We start from the raw sequence: 17,468 nt of genomic DNA, 5'->3' as shown, positions 1-17,468 counted from the left end.
TCTTTTTTAAAATATGTAGAGGATGGGGGGGCTGCGTGGAAGAGAACAGTGACAAAAACATTACCAAACTTGTCTCGTTTATGAACAGTTTTGGAGGAAAGTGAATAAAGCGCACTTTTTTCCTTCCCCTTCCTCTGTAGACATAGCAAGTAAACTTCTAGGGCAGTCGATGGATGAAAGTGGACTACCCCAACTCACAAGTTATGATTGTGAAGTAAATGCTCCCATACAAGGCAACAGAAACCTGCTACAGGGGGAAGAACTGCTCAGAGCTCTGGATCAAGTTAACTGAGCTTTCACAATACTTGTTCCTTTTTTGGACACTGGTGAATCATCACCTAAAGCAGTCTATTTATATTTTCTATATCTGATTTTAGAAGCCTGGCTACAGTACTGCACTAATTCAGTTAGTTCAGTTTTGATCCCCTTTCTACTTATTTTGACAGTCTTTTTAATACGTTCTTTATGTAACAGTAACTCAAACTATAGTGCATTTTTATAATTCTTTGGTACATACACTTTTAAGTCCATTACATTTAAAACACACTTGCAATAGCAGCTTAGAAATATGCACCTGATTTTAAAAAATATATTTATTTTTGGCTGGGGAGTTGGTCACCAAAATTTATCATTAGTAAAATGTCAACACAGGAACAACTGGCAATACTTCCATCCTGCTCTTCATAGGTAGCTGGAAGACTTGTGCTCTCTTACTGTTTATGTTCAAGTGAGGTTTTTTTATTTTAATAATTTTTATAAGAAACAACAATGCTTTGCAGCAGTGCATTGTAGCCACAATCGCACAATATATTTTCTTAAAAAATACCAGCAGTTCCTCATGCAATATATTCTGTGTTTATAAAAACTAGTTTTTAAGAAGAATCTTTTGTTTGCCTATGAAATCATGTTTAAACCTGGATTATGTCATTATTTTAGTCATGTTGTAATATAAATCGTTCTTAAATGCTGTCTTATGCTTTTGACTTAAATGAGTGTGGTTAGTCAAAGGGAAAGGTTTTTATCTGGGAAGGGCTAGCAGCATTTTATTTGGGTACATTCTCAATTTAGAGAGAGAGTTTGATGTTCTTAAAGTAGTCACTTTGCCAGCTTAAAAAAAAAAAATTCCCTGCCTGTAGTTGTTGAAGTTAATGCTAATATTGTGTATGATCTTAAATCTAAATGTTCAGCTTACCCTGTGTGGTATAGGTGATATTTCAAGCAGATTGTAAAACATCTTGCATTGTTAGCGGAGTTTTATCTAGTACATCATTGAGTTGCTCAATATTTTGATGTTTTGGTTTCACGCACCTTGTTGCTATTAACATCCATATGTTTTCATGTAGATTTCAGTAACTTGAATATATTTAGAAGCCTTTTTATTTAGAAATATATAGTTGTCACAAACATCTTATTTTCCTATATGTACTGTACAAAACCTTCATTCACTCATTCTTTTGCTCCTTGTGGTTGGATCTAACACTAACTGTATTGTTTTCTTACATCAATAAACTATATGTGGACCAGGCCCCCTTGGGGAGTGTGTTATCTGAGAAAAATGAGATAATTTATATTTTTGTTAGTGGTTATCGTTCATCCGTGTTCCCTTTTTAACTTAGAGTTCATTGGAAATCACTGCTTCCTTGCTTCGATCATAACATCTCCAACTTAATTATTTGAGCCTATTCAGTACTAAAGTCTCCTAGACAGTGTTGTACTACTGCCGGCCAAAGACGTTAAATTTTTTAATGTTATCACACCAGTTAGCAAACTTGAAAGTGCAAAGACGGCATGTGTGTTATTTCAGAGTGGAAAGATTCTTCCTCGTGAACAGTTTAAAGGCTTGTCTCTGGAAGCATTATCAAGGTAACACTGGAAAGCAGGAAATGTAAAATTCACAAGAGTGATCAACTGAAGATGATTTGTTTTAAATTGCAAAACTGCATGATGAAAAATGAAGCTGGTACTCTATGATAAAGAAAGGTTGTTCTAGTTTCTTGTGCTGTTGACTCGGTAACTTTGACTAGGTGACTTATTTCACTGTCATAAAACATGATACTACTGATACAACCTTGTAATGTGTAAATAGGGTCAAGATATTCTGTACATTCATACATACGTAACTATTTTAAGAAGCATATCTCAATGTAAGAAATCAAAATGTGGAGTGTCACAAAATTTGTTTGTTTTTTTTTGGAAACTGGTTTCACTGAACTCATCTAGAGTATTCTGAAATCGATATAACTGTGCATAAGCTTAACCTGTCTTTTAAAATCACTTACAGTTTCACTGAAGCAAAAACTTTTCAAACTGACACAGCTGTGCTAATGAAACTACATGGAGACTACTAGCTACTGACTTAGAGGAAGGTAAAGCACTGGTAGCAGAATATGGTTGCATACTTCTTAGTTTGAGTAGAAGTTGCATAGAGAGGAAAGCATGTAGGTACACTAAGCTAGAGCTCAAGATCTGTGCAGAGAACAATTTGAATATACGCACCTAATATTCAGTATTAAAGATTTGTAATAAAGCTTTTGTACGCAAAGCTTACAAAGCTCTTTGGATAAAAGCAGTGGGACTACTGCATGTGTGCTGCCTGAGGCCTCGAGGACATCACGCTTCCCCTAGCATTGCTTTCTCTAGCAGCAGTAGAAGTTGTAATAGCAAAGTTAGGCAGCAGCTGGCAGGGGCAACCCCTATCCTTAGCTCTGCGTGGACTGGCAGGATGTGAGATAGTCTTGTAGACGTGAGAAGTACAAGTGGGTTCTCCTTTTCCTACTTCTCTGGCAAGCTTTGACCCATCTCTTCATCTCCCCCTAGAAATGTTATGTTGTCCTATTTGAAGTAGTTCTGTTACTTACTCCTTATTTTGGAGTTCTTCTTTAATGTACTTAAAGAGGGTAGCGAGTTATCGGAGAGAAAAATCCATATTACAAGGAGGAAGAAAATTTGAGTTACACTCATGATCTACGGTTATGAGCCAGCAGGAATCATCTCTATTCTTAATGACAGCAGCCAGGGACTTAAATGAGCACCGTCTCATCTAATAATCTTCCCCACTCAAACATTTCCTGTTATACATACAACTGAGGCATAGCATTTTGTTTACGGTGCTTTGCAAAAGTGAGTGAAATAGGTAATCCTAGGAGTAACTGAAGTGTAGTACCCATAGTGGTTTGCACTTTGGAGGATTAAAAAGAAAAAGCCTCAACCTGAAAACTAGCTTGTAAAGTTACACATAGATGTAACAAATGTTCCCCTTCTTCCCCTAACTCCCCCATTCATTATTAGGGCTTCCCCTGTGGAAGCTCTAGCTTCCAGGATACGGCTAAATTAATTCTATGACTAAGAATGATGTGCTGTAGTTACTGAGAACAGTTATTCAGCTCGTAGAAATGCTGAAGAAAGCATGGAAAAGTAACAGTAACTGCTCTGGCCTAGTCTGAGCTTTGCTATAAAAACTGCTGCAAGTTTACAAAATCAGGAAGTAGACTTTTTAGCTGCTTTATTTTTTTTCCTTAGCATCAGACTATATAGTCTTAAATTCTACCCCTTCTTTGGAGGAAGAATACATTTCTTTCTAGAGCTTTTCTTAGCAATTTTGAGTAAGTTCTTTGCTGACTTGCTGCTTAGAGCACTTATTCTTTACCAGTAATAAAGAAGAAACTGCAGCTGGATGTAGTATTTGCTTTTGCATATGAAACACAGTAAATTATCATTTCCCCATAAGCTGAGCATAACAAAGGTAGCTGTGGTATTGTGGTATTGTGACTGCAGCAGTAGTCACACCACGCCTCCCTCATGGCATATCAATTATTTCTTGCATAGGGATTCTAACTGATGTCTTTATCAAGGACACTGATGGCTTTGTTAAAAGCTCTAAAGGCCTTTTTTGGCCAGAACTTACGATGATGACATTCAGTCCTTTACCTGAAAGTAGTCATACTCAACTACAGCTGTAGCTCCCAAGAAGTCACTATTACACCTGAGCTGCTGGACAGCAGATGTTATACTCTGTAAGGGTAGCCTGGAGTCCAAAGTGCACACTTTTAACCACACCTTTCACCCATGTAGTAAGATAGCTTGGACTGTATATTGATCTTGGAAAACGAAATTAAAGCAATTTACTACTATCAGTTTCCATTTCTGCGTACGCACAAACTCCCTCACAGTACTTATGAATTGCTTTAAAGTCACACTGAGGCCAGAAAGAACAAATAAAACTTTACATGCTTGCAATGAGCTAAAGCTATAGGAATCAAATATCTGATTATTACAGGTTAAACCAGTGCATATTGAATAGCATTTTAAAATTATTTAATTAAATAGTTTTTTTAAACAGCTAAACAAGGGTAGCTGAAGGCAGAAACGTGGGCTGTTTACTACAATCTGCTGTCAAGCTTTGTCCCTTGTCACAGTGCTGAATGACTCATTTCCTTTGACAACCCTGGGAGCCAGGAGCACCCTGGTGCTGTGCAGCAGGCACTAGAGGCTACGCCTGAGGTCAGTTGTCTATTCCCCCCCCCATCCCCTTTGATTAGCTGCTACTGAACAGCGCACACATCTCACCCAGATGGCACTGCACTCATGCAGTTTATTCAAACTGCAATTACCCAGCATGAAAACAAACATTTCACAGGCCACGAGTACTCCCTAGGAAGGCCAGTATTTTCATAGGAACTCAAGAGTTGAGTATCCAGCTTTCATTAAAAGTACTGTTAGTGATCAGACACTTGACTCCCTGGAAAGCTCCAGTCTGGAGAATTGTGATTTTGATCCAAATTCTAAAAATGCATTGTCGTTTTTCCTTCTGCTTCCCTGCTTACCTTGAGCAAGGCTTGCCAAGTTACCAAAAGGTTAAGAGTTTGCTACTGGATTTATACAGTATGGTAGATTTTGTGAATAATTGCAGTATTCTCTCATGAAAAAGTGGTATATTTTAATGAAATTCTTTTCTGGAACCAAGTACAACCTATTGCAATCGATATTTCTCTTGAAACATTTTGACATACTTGTGATTGTATTTCTTTTTGATTGTGTAACAGTATAAAATTCAATAAAAAGAGAGGGTTTGTTTCTAATGTGTGACATTTGTGATTTCTGTTCATCAGTTATTCCTGTTCTAAAAGACGGAGATGGCAAACACAATTTAAAAAGAATTAAACACTGTGCAGCACAACTAGAACTCCGTGCACGTTTGGAGGTGTGACCGGCCTGCTACTGAAGTCAACAAACTTCAACACTAAGCATACATGTGGTCTGTTTTCCAATGGCATTTATAAATTGTCTTGCCCTTACAGCCAAATCCCGTTTACTTTGGTCACAGTGGTTATCCCACCTAAATTACGTAGACTACATCCATGAACAGAAGAGGCTAGGCATACAATTCAACAAGTCAGACACCAGGGATTGTATAGGCTCTCAGGGGGGAAGCTACAGATGCAGAGCCAGAAGGACGGAAATTTTAAAGGAAACCTCTGGGTAAACAAGTCAAGAGCACCCTCAGTAACAAAAGAAAAAACTTTAAATCCAAGAGGATTTTTCCAGGTGATTTCAGTTGCTCTCACCTCATGCAAATAAATTTGACAAGATCTTGGGATTCTTACTGTCTCATTAAATGAATACCATTTCCTAGTGCACAAATTCAAGATCTATTGTCACATTTTTGCTTTGCTGGGAAGAAGCCTGCACGCCTTCTGTTTTCAGAGCTGCTGTCACAGTAGAGTAGGATCCCCTTATTCATTAGAATTGATGGGTTTGCACACGTAGAAGCTTGAATACGCTATTTAATAAAACATATCCATGATTCATTTTCATGAAAATCCATGAAAACATGATTTATGTTCATGTTTTCAATTTGCAAATACGATCTAAATCACATAAGGCTTTCAAAAATAAATGAGTTCTCTTGTACTGTGTGCAACTGAAGAAACCCGTTATTTATAGCCATATCTACGCAGGATAAATGGCTTCTTAGCTTGCCGCTTATAAGCTAGGAATTAATAGGACAAACAGGACTTCATCCCTTCATTTAGGAGTTAAATATGAATATGAAGAGGATACGGTAACCAGCACACTGTCAACAGACTGCCTTCCAAGGAACAATTAAAACAGCATCTGAAGGAGCGCTGAATGAAAACACAGACCAGAGAGTTAAGAAAACTAAGTGGACGATTAATTAACCTAAAAAATTAACGCTGTATTTCATTGCAAATGGCACAGAAAGGGAATTCTGCAAGAACTTGTTGCCTTTTTTCTCCTCTGCATTTTCATTCTTTACACTGTAGCCAAATTTTCTGCAAGACTTAATCACGCACTAACACGCACGCACAACTGCCTCATCCTCACTACATCTCACGTCCTCTTAGGGTACGAAATTGTCACGATGTGCAGCCCCACCTGCCTTAGAATTAAAAAAAATAACCCACCTAGTGCTTCTTGAAACAGCGCCTCTGAGAAATCCCAACACTCGCTGCACTTTTAAATTCAAGCCTCCGAAAACACACTTGAGCCTTACTGACTGTCACTCCAGCACCAAGCTCTCTTCCTTTTAAATGAAGTTACTGCTGAAACTGATGAAGAGCTGGGCTTGGCCTCGAAGGAATGAAGTCACTCCACGATGTGTCAATAAGACGAAAAATGTCTTTTCAGAAAACAAACAACCAAAACCCCACCAGGTGTAGCTCTGCCCCGGCAGCTGCTGAAACGTGCCCAGACCACATGCAACAGCTCTGCTGAAGCTTCCCTGCCCCTAACCGATGAAAGCAGCGATCAGTGGCACTTAACAACAGCTTTTTGGAACCTTTTTGGAAATACAATTCATACAGAAAGGTGTTTTTGCACCCCAAGCGCTGTGGAGGTTATAACGCAGCGGTTGACAGTGCCCAGCCTCAAAGAGCAGCCTCGGGAGGGGTTAGCTGATGCTAACGGCGTACCGGTTTGGGGAACGCCGCAGCGGCAGAGCCAGAACTTAACATTAATTCCGCAGTTCAGCATTAGGAAAGCAAACCCGTGAATCCATCCCCCTGCCCACGACGAGGAACTCCCGCAGGTTTAAGCAGCCCCCCCGTCGGAGGCGCACCCCTCGCTCCCTTCCCAGTCACCCCCTTTCCCCCCGCCGGGTCTCCCCGGCCCCCCAGCACCGCTCGGGACCCCCTTCCCTCAACCCATCCCCGGCAGGGTGGACCCGGGGGGCTCCCCTCACCACCCACCTGGGCTCCGGCGGGGCGCAGGGGGCTCCCTCGGCTGCCTCTGCGGCTGAGGGGCGGGAGAGCCGCCGGCGCCCGCTCGCCGAAGCCGCGCCCAGGCACCCTACGTGCGGCTCGGCAGCCGCCCGGCCCTGCCGCCTACGTGTGGCCGTGCATGCGGGGCACGGCTCGGTTCGCCCCGGCTCCCTTCAGCCCCCCCCTTCCCGGCGGCGGAGCCCCGGCGGCGGGGCAGGGCCCATGAGCGGCCGCCCTGAGGGGGCCGGCCGAGCGTGCGCGAAATGGCGGCCGCGGCGGCCAGCTCGGTGCCCGGGCTGCAGGCGGACTGCGAGGAGCTGCTCGGAGCCTTCCAGGAGGCGGACACCATCCGCTTCGAGCGCTTCGTCGAGCTGTGGAGGGAGCGCCGCTTCCACGCCATCTTCTAGTGAGTGGGAGGTGGGGGGAGCGGTCCCCTGTGCCCCCCGTCCCGCAGCCCCCCGGCGCCCAGCTCCCCCCCGGCTGGTGAGGGGGTGTTGGTGAGGCGCGGTTCCCTCAGGGAGGGCTCCCGGGAGAGGTTTGGCAAGAGTGCAGGTAAAGGACAACAACAACAAAAGGTTAATCAGTTGTTCCATCAAGTACTAGGCCGGTTTATTTTGTCTACTAATTACACACGGAGTTTGGACGCTGATGGTTGGAACTATAGTAGTAGTATAGTAGTAGGATCCTGGTGCAATCCTTAAGAAATGGTATTAAAAAATACGGCTATGGGGTATTGCATTTTTCACTGTAGATCTCACTACAAGGGGTTACTATGTGAGACCTCAGGGCCTGGCCATCTTTCAACACTTCACAGAACTTGAGCCCTGTGGTAATATATTTTAAAATACATGATGCTGGTTTCTGTGTTATGGACTTTGTAAAGCCTGTGCTTTTATAGTCACCTGCTGTTAACATAGTTCCTTTTTGTTTACTTTAGTGGTAGAATAAGAGCTCTGGAGAGGAATAAGCTCACAAAGAAGACGTTAGATCTGGCACAGCAGTACTTCTTGCCACCGTATGCGTTCCAGATTAGAGTTGGTGCTCTGTACCTTTTGTATGGGCTCTACAATACACAGCTATGCCAGCCAAAACAGAAGGTAATTGTTCTTGGGTTTCCTTCTCAGGAGGTACTAGACGGAAGATGTTTTGTATACCTCTGTATGTTCTGTCATCAGAAATGGGCAGGGTATTTCCTTTCACTTTCTTAAAGTAAAAATATTTAGAATCAAAAGGTCTCTTTGGAAAAGGTAACCTTTAAGACACCATTGGGTTTGAGAACTTAAGCGGTCGTGACTACAGTACTGTTTATACCTTCTAAATTGTAGCTGTGTTCTTAGAAATCTTGTTTGTAAGACTAAAGAAATGAAGAAGACTAGCTTTCAAAATGGGAACTGAGAATGTACTACTCATCAAATGCAGGGAGAAGTCCATTGCAGTCCCAGTCGTTCCTTAGAATTTCAAGAGAATGAAGGCAGGTTAAATTATTTCCAGTTCCTGTTAACTAGAAGTGGAATATGTGAAGAAGTTGAAGGTTTGAATACCTGAATGACGTGCCTGCTTGCTGCTTTTAGGGGAGGAGATCAGTATATAAAGGAGTTGGAAAATCAGTGCAAGGAGAAGCGGTTTATTTGGCAACTGTCACGTATGTTGTGTGCATATTAACAATCAAGTCCAAATTCTTTACATAGAAAACAGAAATCTAAGTGTCCTGCAGTGATGCCATTACATCTCATATCTTAACTTCAGAGAAGTCATTGCCTTTTACGGAGATGAATTTAGGCAAATTTAAAACAGCTGCTATATAGCAAATGTTAGAGAGTCCAGGAATCATCAAGGAAGGTAGCTTAGGTAGAATAAAATTTAAGAGGACAGTGTAGATGGGAGAGGAGGAAAAGCAAGAAGTGAGAGAGAGACTTTAATGAATGTTTGACTGGCAACAGGTCATAGTACAAGTATTGTTTCCTAATTACCTAGTGAATTGGAGCCTTCTAGGAGTGCATTTTGTTTCAGACGCCTCAATATGAAGAATTAACTTTTTCAGATATCGTAGACGACTTTTCTTCCATGTCACTATCATAGCCAGCAACTGCAGTAAGAATATTTAACACAACAGCACAATAAGCTTATCTGCAAAATTTGTTATAGTAGGATCCTTTCTGTAGTTCTGTGATCGTGTGACATGCTGCATCCAGACAGCCAATTATTGGGCGTGTAATGTGGTCACAGCAGTCAGCTGAATTTGTGTTTGTTCATTGAAATATACATGTCAGTATACTAATAAACAATTGATTTGTTGTAGATCAGAATTGCATTCAAGGATTGGCCTGAAATCCTGAAATTTCAACAGGAGCTGATAGATTCCCAGCACTATGATGCGGCATACATCTTTAGGACACTGCGACTTGCCAGAGCATTCCATTTCACAGCAATGCCAAAGCTAGTGAGTTATTACATTAACGGCTTATCATTTTTAATAAAGTATCTTCACTTTCAATCGCTGGCAGTTCAACAACACTAATTTATTTAGTTAAGCTTTCATGCTGTGTTGAGATGTACTATGTCTTGCTTTATATAACTAGGTATGTAATATATGTATAAATATGTATAAAGCTTAGAGGATGTTTGAATGTAGTGTGCTTCTTGCCTGAAAATATTTTTTTCCAGTATCTAATGTTCTCATTAGATTTGAGATGTCTCATGATTTGTGGAAATGGTGAACTCTTGAGTTTGGTTGCTGGATTAAATTCTTGACTAGGGAATAATTTTCAAAAAGTGCTGAGTGAGTGCTTGACGATGAAGCTGCGTGCTATGTTGATGAGTTAATTTTATGCCTTTGAGCATCTCTTAATTGTTGGATATGCGGTAAGGATTTTCAAGAGGAGGTGCAGTTTAAGTTGACTGTTTAAGTTACAAAATGTTGTCTTCTGCTTTAGCTAAACTACAGAACTAAGAAGAAGATTCAGGAAAATGAATTTAAAGAAGAATTTAAGGACCCAAGTAACAGAGTTAGCAGCCTCATCACTAATGATTTGTTGGAGGTACAGTAACTTTAAACAATAGATTAACCACTGTTTGTGTTTTTCTCGTGTCCGAGAGCTGTCACTTTTCTAATTAGCTCAAGATTGTCCTTTATGAGTTGCCTTAGGGAATGCAGACCAAGGTAATAGTCTGTGTCAGCAATTTTTCTGAACGTTTTGGAAGAACTGTGGTACCTGTTGGTACCATATGATACCTGTACCATACACTCCAACGTTTTGTGGCTTTGCCTTAGTAAAATGTAAAAGGGGGAGGGAAAAAATGGTGAACTGTCACTTAGGCAAAGGAAAATGGAAAACGGTGGGTTGTGGGAAGCAGGTTTGTTTTGATATGTCTGCAGCTTTCAGCTGGAAGCTAGGTACTAGTAACAGAAAATGAATGATCTGCAAGATTATAGTGTTCTCAAACCTTTATTTCTCCTTTTAAAACATGTTTTTATTTAATAGGTAACAATTTTTTGTAAATAAATAATTCAAGCAGCGTATAGCTTACATTGCTCGTTATGACTCAATGGTAGGTCTTTGCTTACATAATTTTTCCAGTTGCTGCTAGCAAATATGTATCATCAGTAGGGTTGACTACAGCGCTACAAAATTCAGTAATCTGTGAAATGACAGTGTGAGTAGACTGTGAAATGCTTCCTCCAGAGAGAAAATAGACTACCATATCAGACTGAAATCTCAGTGGTACTGAGGATCAGCTCTCACAGAGACTTCTTTCTCAGTTTAAATAACGGAAGGTACTCTTTCTTCTATTGCTTAGTTGGTGGTCTGATGGGAAAGTGCTAGGTAACATTATTGCTAGGCTCCCTGAAAGTGAACTGATAGAAACAATCTCACACTTCTGCTACTGCAGTGGTCTCTAGAATAGTTTGTATAACCTTAGTTTTTGTTCAGTGAGAATTAGTATCAGTCTACTGCTGTAATCTTTTTCCTGAAAATCATCTCTTTTTTGTGTTTTAGGAGCTGATGAATATCCATGAGCACTATCAGAAAATGAAGTGTGTCATATCAGCTGACAAATCCCAGCCAGACAAGGCCCTGAGCTTGATAAAGGATGAATTTGTAGTTACTCTTAAAGACATAACTTTGGAACATCAGGAATGGCAGCAAAAAAGAATGGTAGGTAATACCAACCATTATGCTGTGGCAATTTAACAGATCATGTGAACGTGTAAGAACTGGCGTAGCGTCATTACCTGTGAACATACTCTGTAAATCTCAGAAGTAAGCAGAGGAACTGGAACACTGAAGGCACGGATTAAGTAAAACCCTAGGCAGAGTTACGGTGTGGTGGGAAGGACAATGGCTTCTATTGCCTCTATGATAATGTGAATGATTGCTTAAAGGTAAGCCCTGGAAGAAGTGGTTTGTGGATAGTATTAGAATGCCTCTGTGAAATAGCTCTGTAACAGTCTGCGGTCAAGGAAAGGCTGTAGTGTAATGTTGGTGGAAAAAATCAGCATATGCGGTTACTTAAATATTTGGATTGTTTTTCAAAATTCTTGAATTTTTTAACTGCTTTGTGAACGATAGACATTTAAAAATATTCTCTTATGTATTTTTTCAGAAGTTATTCCTAAATGCTAAAGAAGCTGATGAAGTGCTAAACAAAAAGGAAGAAGGAACTTCACTAGAATCAGAAGTAAGAAGAATGAACTTGTTTGCTACGTTGCACAGGCAAAATCTGTTAGTTCCTTAACTTCAGATCACAGTGGTCTGAAGTGGTGTATGTCAGGGCCCGTGTCAAAGTAAATTCCAAGAATAGCTAGTGAGGTTGGGATTTGGTTTTTTAAATTGCATTGTTTTCTGTTAAGCTTTGAGCATACCCTGCTGTGGTAGTTCTTGGATGCTTGTAATAAAAAGCTATGGCCTCTTTCAAGTAAGGAGGGGAAAGAGACATGTTTTCTTGGCCAAACTCCTTTATGATTCCTCCTAGAGTTTCAACTAAATTCATTATCCACTTTTTATGCTACGTAATTCCCTTGTGTTGTTTTTACCTGCTTGCTTCAACCTTGAATTTGAGTAACATATGAAGTTTCAGATTTTATTTTTTCCTGCTGGGCTGTGTAACTGAAAGCAACCGAAATTATGCTCTGCATTCTTAATGGAGTTTGAGCATTTTTTCATTAAGAAATAATTTGTCACCACTTATTGTAGAATTAGAGCCATAGCGAAGTATTGCTCAAATCTAACTTAATATTTTGTTTTAATATTGCTGTAATATGAAAACTTTTTCTGACTGATCTTTTTGTTTCTTTGCAGGGTTCCGAAAGAGCAAATGCGTTGGCTAGAATCAAATACAAGTCTTATTCTGCAGTTGTTGAGGTAGATACAAAATTTGACGTTAGGGATGTATTTGGTTTTAAATAGTAGTTTTAAGTACCAGTTCAATGTAAGCGATTTGTCAGAAAGGAAGGAGTTAAAATTGCACTATGTAATTCCACTTTTGCATGTTCTAGTTTCCGTATCTAACACAGTGGGAAAACCTAAAGCCCTCACTATTGTTAGATTTAGGGAAGCAATGCAATATGGTCTGTGCCTGGGGGATTTTCATTTCTGGGATATCTTTTATTGTCTGTACTCTGCTTTTTAATAGATGGAATTTTATGTAAATGGAATTTAAAAATACTTGTGATTTTAATTGTTCAAATTCCACAAGGCTTAGGTGTTTGAAGCTGTGAAGTTGGTTATGAAAATGGAACTTAGGGTTTTAAAGTCACTTGGCAAACTTTTGAAACATTGTTTCAATAAGTACTACTTTTAAAACATTGCTGAATTGCCTTTTTATGGCAGACCTATATAAACATTACATAATTCTGTGTTTATTTAAATCAGTTATGGGAGAGTGCATTATTAAATGAAAAAGAGCTCTGGAATCTACAATGAACAATCCAGACTTGTGAATATGCAGTGGTACTGTTTTCTGGGCACCTAAGAAAAATATGATAGTAAATAAGCTTTATGATGTAGCAGTTTTTGGAAATGTTCCCTTTGCTTACATGCAGTGGTGTGCAGTATAGCGTAGTTATATAGTGGTGTGTAGTATAGCATCTGTTGATGCCAACAGAAAGTGGTGTGAGCATAAATGATAGTTTCTTTACCTGAATTTTAAAAAATGGGCCCATTAAATCACAGAGTCGGTTCTAATGTTGTCATATTAAACTGAAAAACAGTAACTAGTGGGAGTCTTCCCTTCCTCCCTGCCCTTCTCCTCTGATACATGAGGAAGTTGATACTTCGGTCTGTGCTGACTAGTTAAGTACTGATGATTTACAGCAACGTGTGGTTGTAGCCCTTTAACTTTTGTTTTTTTTTATCATTTATGCATATGCTTACCTTCTAGGCCTCCAAATCCAGAAGACATCGTCAGGTAAAATTAGAATCCTCTGAATCAGGATCAGATTATAGGAAATCTCCAAGCCGAAGTAAAAAAAACAGTAGGAGACCACAGCCAGCACTGAGAAGAGGTTCTTTGGAATTCAAAGGTATTTTTCTGGAGAGACTGCAGAAGTTTTTCAATTGCTTTGCCAGCTAAGGCAGCTGGGTTAAACTTTTACTGTTTAGTGGACGTAGAAAATTAAGGAAAAGTTTTGTGATACCGCTTTCATTATTGAACCGTTCTGTCTGGTTTGACAGTCTAGTCAGGTAGGAAGACATGAGGGCTTGCTGTTTATAGTTAAACTGAAGTGTCATAAATAGTTCTGGGAATTTTTGCTGATCTTTGACATATATGAACTCTTCAGTGAGTGATTTATTTTACTATCATAGCATTTATGCCATCTGGATTTGTGCATTTTTTTTTCACTTTCTTTCCACATATTTGCACATCCCTGCTTATGCATCTCTTTTCTTTTTTCCTTTTTTTTTGGTTTTCCAAGAGTTTATTTTGATCTTTGTCTCCTAGTTCTGAAAACGTGGTAAATGGCTTTTGTCTTCTGAAGGAAATCAGCTTTCTGATGTCTGACTTTTAAGCTGATAAAAGTTGCTCAGCCACTTAAGTCAATCACTTAACTTACTATTAAAGGTTACATAAATTTAAGCAACAAAGTTGTTTTGCATAAACTTTATTTTGAAGACAGTGATTTCATTTCAGAGTTCTAAAGACTGTTTTCTGATGTACTAAGAGCTTCTGAAAAAATTCAGCCCTCTTCAGAGGTGGGCACCGGGCAATTTTTCTTTAGAACAGTAGGCAACGTATTGGAGAGGGAATAAGGAGAGGATTTTTGAATAATCTCTGAACTGAGGTGGTGATTAATATGCTCTAAGCTTGTACTGTTAGTTACTTTTTATTGAGGATTTCTCTAGTGAGCTATATGAAGATACTTTGAAATGTCGGTATTTCTTCACAGCCTTTGACTGGGAAGTTGAGTTAGCAGCAAGAGAACAGTATTTTAACTGCTGGACCTGAGGTGCAGAAACACACACACACACCAAAAAAAACCTGACTTTTTTTCCTAAAAATATATCTGCAGGTGAGATGCAAGCAGAAAAGGAAACTGCTACTCAGCACATTGGGATGCCTATAATCACAGAAGAAGATAACTCAGGTGAAGAAGGTATGATGATTGAAATTCTTACAAGCTGGAGACTTATTTTAATAGCTTTCTACTATGCCATATTTTTTCTGAAACAGAACCTGGTATTTTGGACCGTGTTTTGCTTCCTTGCAAAAGCTAGGTTAGTCTTCAGCCTGTAAATTGTTGCCCGAAAGTTGAAGCTTTGCTCTGAGGGTTTGTTGTAAGCACACATGATGGTGAAATCCTGTGAATCAAGGGTTTTGTATGTAGAATTCATTATAGTGTGCTCAGTGTTAAAATTAGTCCAGTTAAAAAACGACTTACTCTCCGATAATGTAAATCTCCCTTGAAGAGTACTAATGTATAAGGAGAAGTGATTTTTGGTTATACCCCTACTTATTAAAGATACCTGTAATAGTAGCTCCAGGAACTTCTGTAACCTGCACTTGAAGATAGAGTAGCCCTTGCTGCCTTCATTGTCGTGGAAGTGAGGGACGTAGAAGTTTCCCCTCTAGCCTTAATTTCAGCTGGGTAATTCTTCGAGGCTTAAGTTCCAGTGTACATACATGGTAATAGCTTCCTCCGCTATATTAGAAGTGTTGGGGTAGGAATCTGGGAACTGAGGTAGAAGGATGGATGACGTTGCTATCACTCGTGTTGCTGAAAATAAAGTAAATTTTATTTGGAAGCATTGGTAAACCAGGTTTCTCAAAGCTGATGGTGGAGTTGCTGTACAGAAGCATCAAATGCATTTAGTGTATGCTGATATGTTAATCTCCAACTGCTCTGTGTCTGTTATCATTATCACTTGAGGGGAACATAAGTACCATGGAACAGACACTGTCCAGAGAAAACTGCATCATCTTGTTCTTGAGATACCTCATTTAGTAGCGCTCTTCGAAGAGTCTAGGGTTCTGCTTTGGGGCCACAACTCATATACGGGCAGCCTCTCAGGGGGAGGAGCTAACCTCTTAGATACTAAGTTAACTTATTATCAAAAACTGTGTGTAACAGAAAGATATTTTCATATAAGAGAGAATAGTAAGTATCAAAACATGTTCATTGTGAGGCAGCACATTTATATTCTCTCCTCTTAAAGAACATATTTGGTACTGAGATGATTACATCCTCTGATCACCTTAGTTAGCTGTAGACAATTTGAAATCATTCAACTTTTAGATGTTCAGGTTGAAGGCACAGCGGTGCGTTTAATGTTGTACTTGATTTTATTTACTTTTTTAAGTTGTTAATGTCCAAATGTTTTGACTTTAAACCAGGAGTTCTCCAGATAGCTTTGCCGGTAAACTTGAAGCGTTAAAACATACCAATAAGCAATTTTGTGCTTAATCTTGGGAGTATTGTCTGTCAAATTCACAATGAAATGTTAAGAGTTCACGAGGAACAGAAAGCTGTCAAGGTTGAATTAGTTTAAAAGTACAGTATTTTGTTAATTAGTGGAGTTGTATTTAATATTTTGAATGATATCATATGCCACAGAATCTAGCAAGACTTTTTTTCATATTTAAAGCCATGCAGAGAGGAATTAGGAGATCTCAAGAGCTCATCTAATTCATTTCCTTTTTCTGTGCAGAATTAATTCTACTTTAGTCATTCCCATGAGAGAAGATAGATTGAAAAGCTTGTCAGAAAAATCTTTTTATTTCCTTTCAGAATTCTCTCTCCCCAAGAGGAGAAGAAGATGTTAGAGGATCCACTTGGAGAAGCACTAATGAGAATTTTAATGACAAGTTGCAAATGTCAGACGTCGTTCAAAGTGCGTGTTTGGATGCCTTTGGACGTACAGTAGGAAATGGCTGGGACCAGAACTACGGGTGACACTGGAATATTGGTAGTGACTGGTATACCTTAGCAGTCTCATGGTATAGCACCTGGTGAGTGATGCCTGTGGGAGATGAAGTTGCCGTGTGCTGTTTGAGAAGGGAAGAGCGAGAAGATGATTGCTTCTTGTATTTACTTTGTACAATGTGAGTAATTACTCGGAACTCATGTTGACTTGCAACATTTTTTTTAGCTGAGGCTGTTGGAAGAACAGCTCACAAAATACTTTCCCATATGAGAGATGTTTGGAATCTTTTCTGTGAACATAATAAGCTTACTGACTGTTTAAAATTAGTACAATAAATCATCTTTCACAGTTTATTTGCTACGTTTTATAGTGTGCAACTTCAGCAATATTTAGCACTGATCCCACAGGTGTTGGAATTGAACTTGTTAAGTCTTTTATTGTACTCAGTCTCCAGCAGACCTGGTGTCGTTGTGTATTTGAATGAAGAAACACAACATGCATTTATTAATTTTGCAGATGTCACCGAGTTGTACAAGGGCATGACTAGAACTCAGAATGATCTTTATAAATTGGGGTGTGGATGTGGAAGAAATAGGTGTGGAAATAAACATGAAGCTTTGTATTAAGGACAGGTATGAAACAGGGAAACGATTGCTAGGCAACAGTACTGCAGAAAAAGCCAAAAGACTGAGAATCATAAGCTGTATGTGCGTATTTTCTGTAAACAACAAGCACTAGGATTTGTCATCATTCATCCCTGTAAGGCTATAGCCTTAAATAGCCCCCTATGACAACGACAATTCAAGAAGAACACGGATAATTATTCATTCTCCTTGGTATTTTTCTCTAGTTGAACAGAGCTGAAAAAAATAAGACCTGTCAGGAA

At 39.4% G+C, this 17,468-nt stretch overlaps 2 protein-coding genes across 5 annotated transcripts in view; both read left to right on the top strand.

Moving 5' to 3' along the window:
- HIF1A (hypoxia inducible factor 1 subunit alpha) overlaps positions 1–5,078 on the top strand; it is a 33,601-nt gene extending 28,523 nt beyond the window's left edge. For all 4 annotated transcript variants that reach the window (XM_083839161.1, XM_083839158.1, XM_083839159.1 and 1 more), the window contains one exon: positions 141–5,078. In XM_083839161.1, coding sequence (XP_083695287.1) covers positions 141–292 — 152 coding nt within the window. In that variant the 3' untranslated portion in view covers positions 293–5,078. The remainder of the gene's footprint in view (positions 1–140) is intronic.
- Positions 5,079–7,457: 2,379 nt separating this feature from the next.
- Positions 7,458–16,933, top strand: SNAPC1 (small nuclear RNA activating complex polypeptide 1). The gene is made up of 10 exons (XM_083839173.1): positions 7,458–7,626; positions 8,158–8,317; positions 9,520–9,660; positions 10,154–10,258; positions 11,219–11,377; positions 11,826–11,900; positions 12,521–12,583; positions 13,602–13,743; positions 14,731–14,814; positions 16,447–16,933. The coding sequence occupies exons 1-10, from the start codon at positions 7,484–7,486 to the stop codon at positions 16,479–16,481; spliced, it is 1,107 nt and encodes a 368-aa protein (XP_083695299.1). The 5' UTR covers positions 7,458–7,483; the 3' UTR covers positions 16,482–16,933.
- The last annotated feature ends 535 nt before the right edge of the window (positions 16,934–17,468 follow it).

This window comes from Anser anser, assembly GCF_964211835.1.
Source record: "Anser anser genome assembly, chromosome: 5".
NCBI classification, from domain to species: Eukaryota; Metazoa; Chordata; class Aves; order Anseriformes; family Anatidae; genus Anser; species Anser anser.
This window is presented reverse-complemented; position numbering and strand designations above follow the sequence as displayed.

Bases quoted from the DNA above. Each gene is read 5' to 3' on its own strand.
- SNAPC1 (XM_083839173.1), top strand. From the start codon at position 7,484: ATGGCGGCCGCGGCGGCCAGCTCGGTGCCCGGGCTGCAGGCGGACTGC. The intron at 9,661-10,153 runs GTGAGTTATTAC...CTTCTGCTTTAG, and splicing joins TCACAGCAATGCCAAAGCTA to CTAAACTACAGAACTAAGAA. The intron at 11,378-11,825 runs GTAGGTAATACC...GTATTTTTTCAG, and splicing joins AATGGCAGCAAAAAAGAATG to AAGTTATTCCTAAATGCTAA.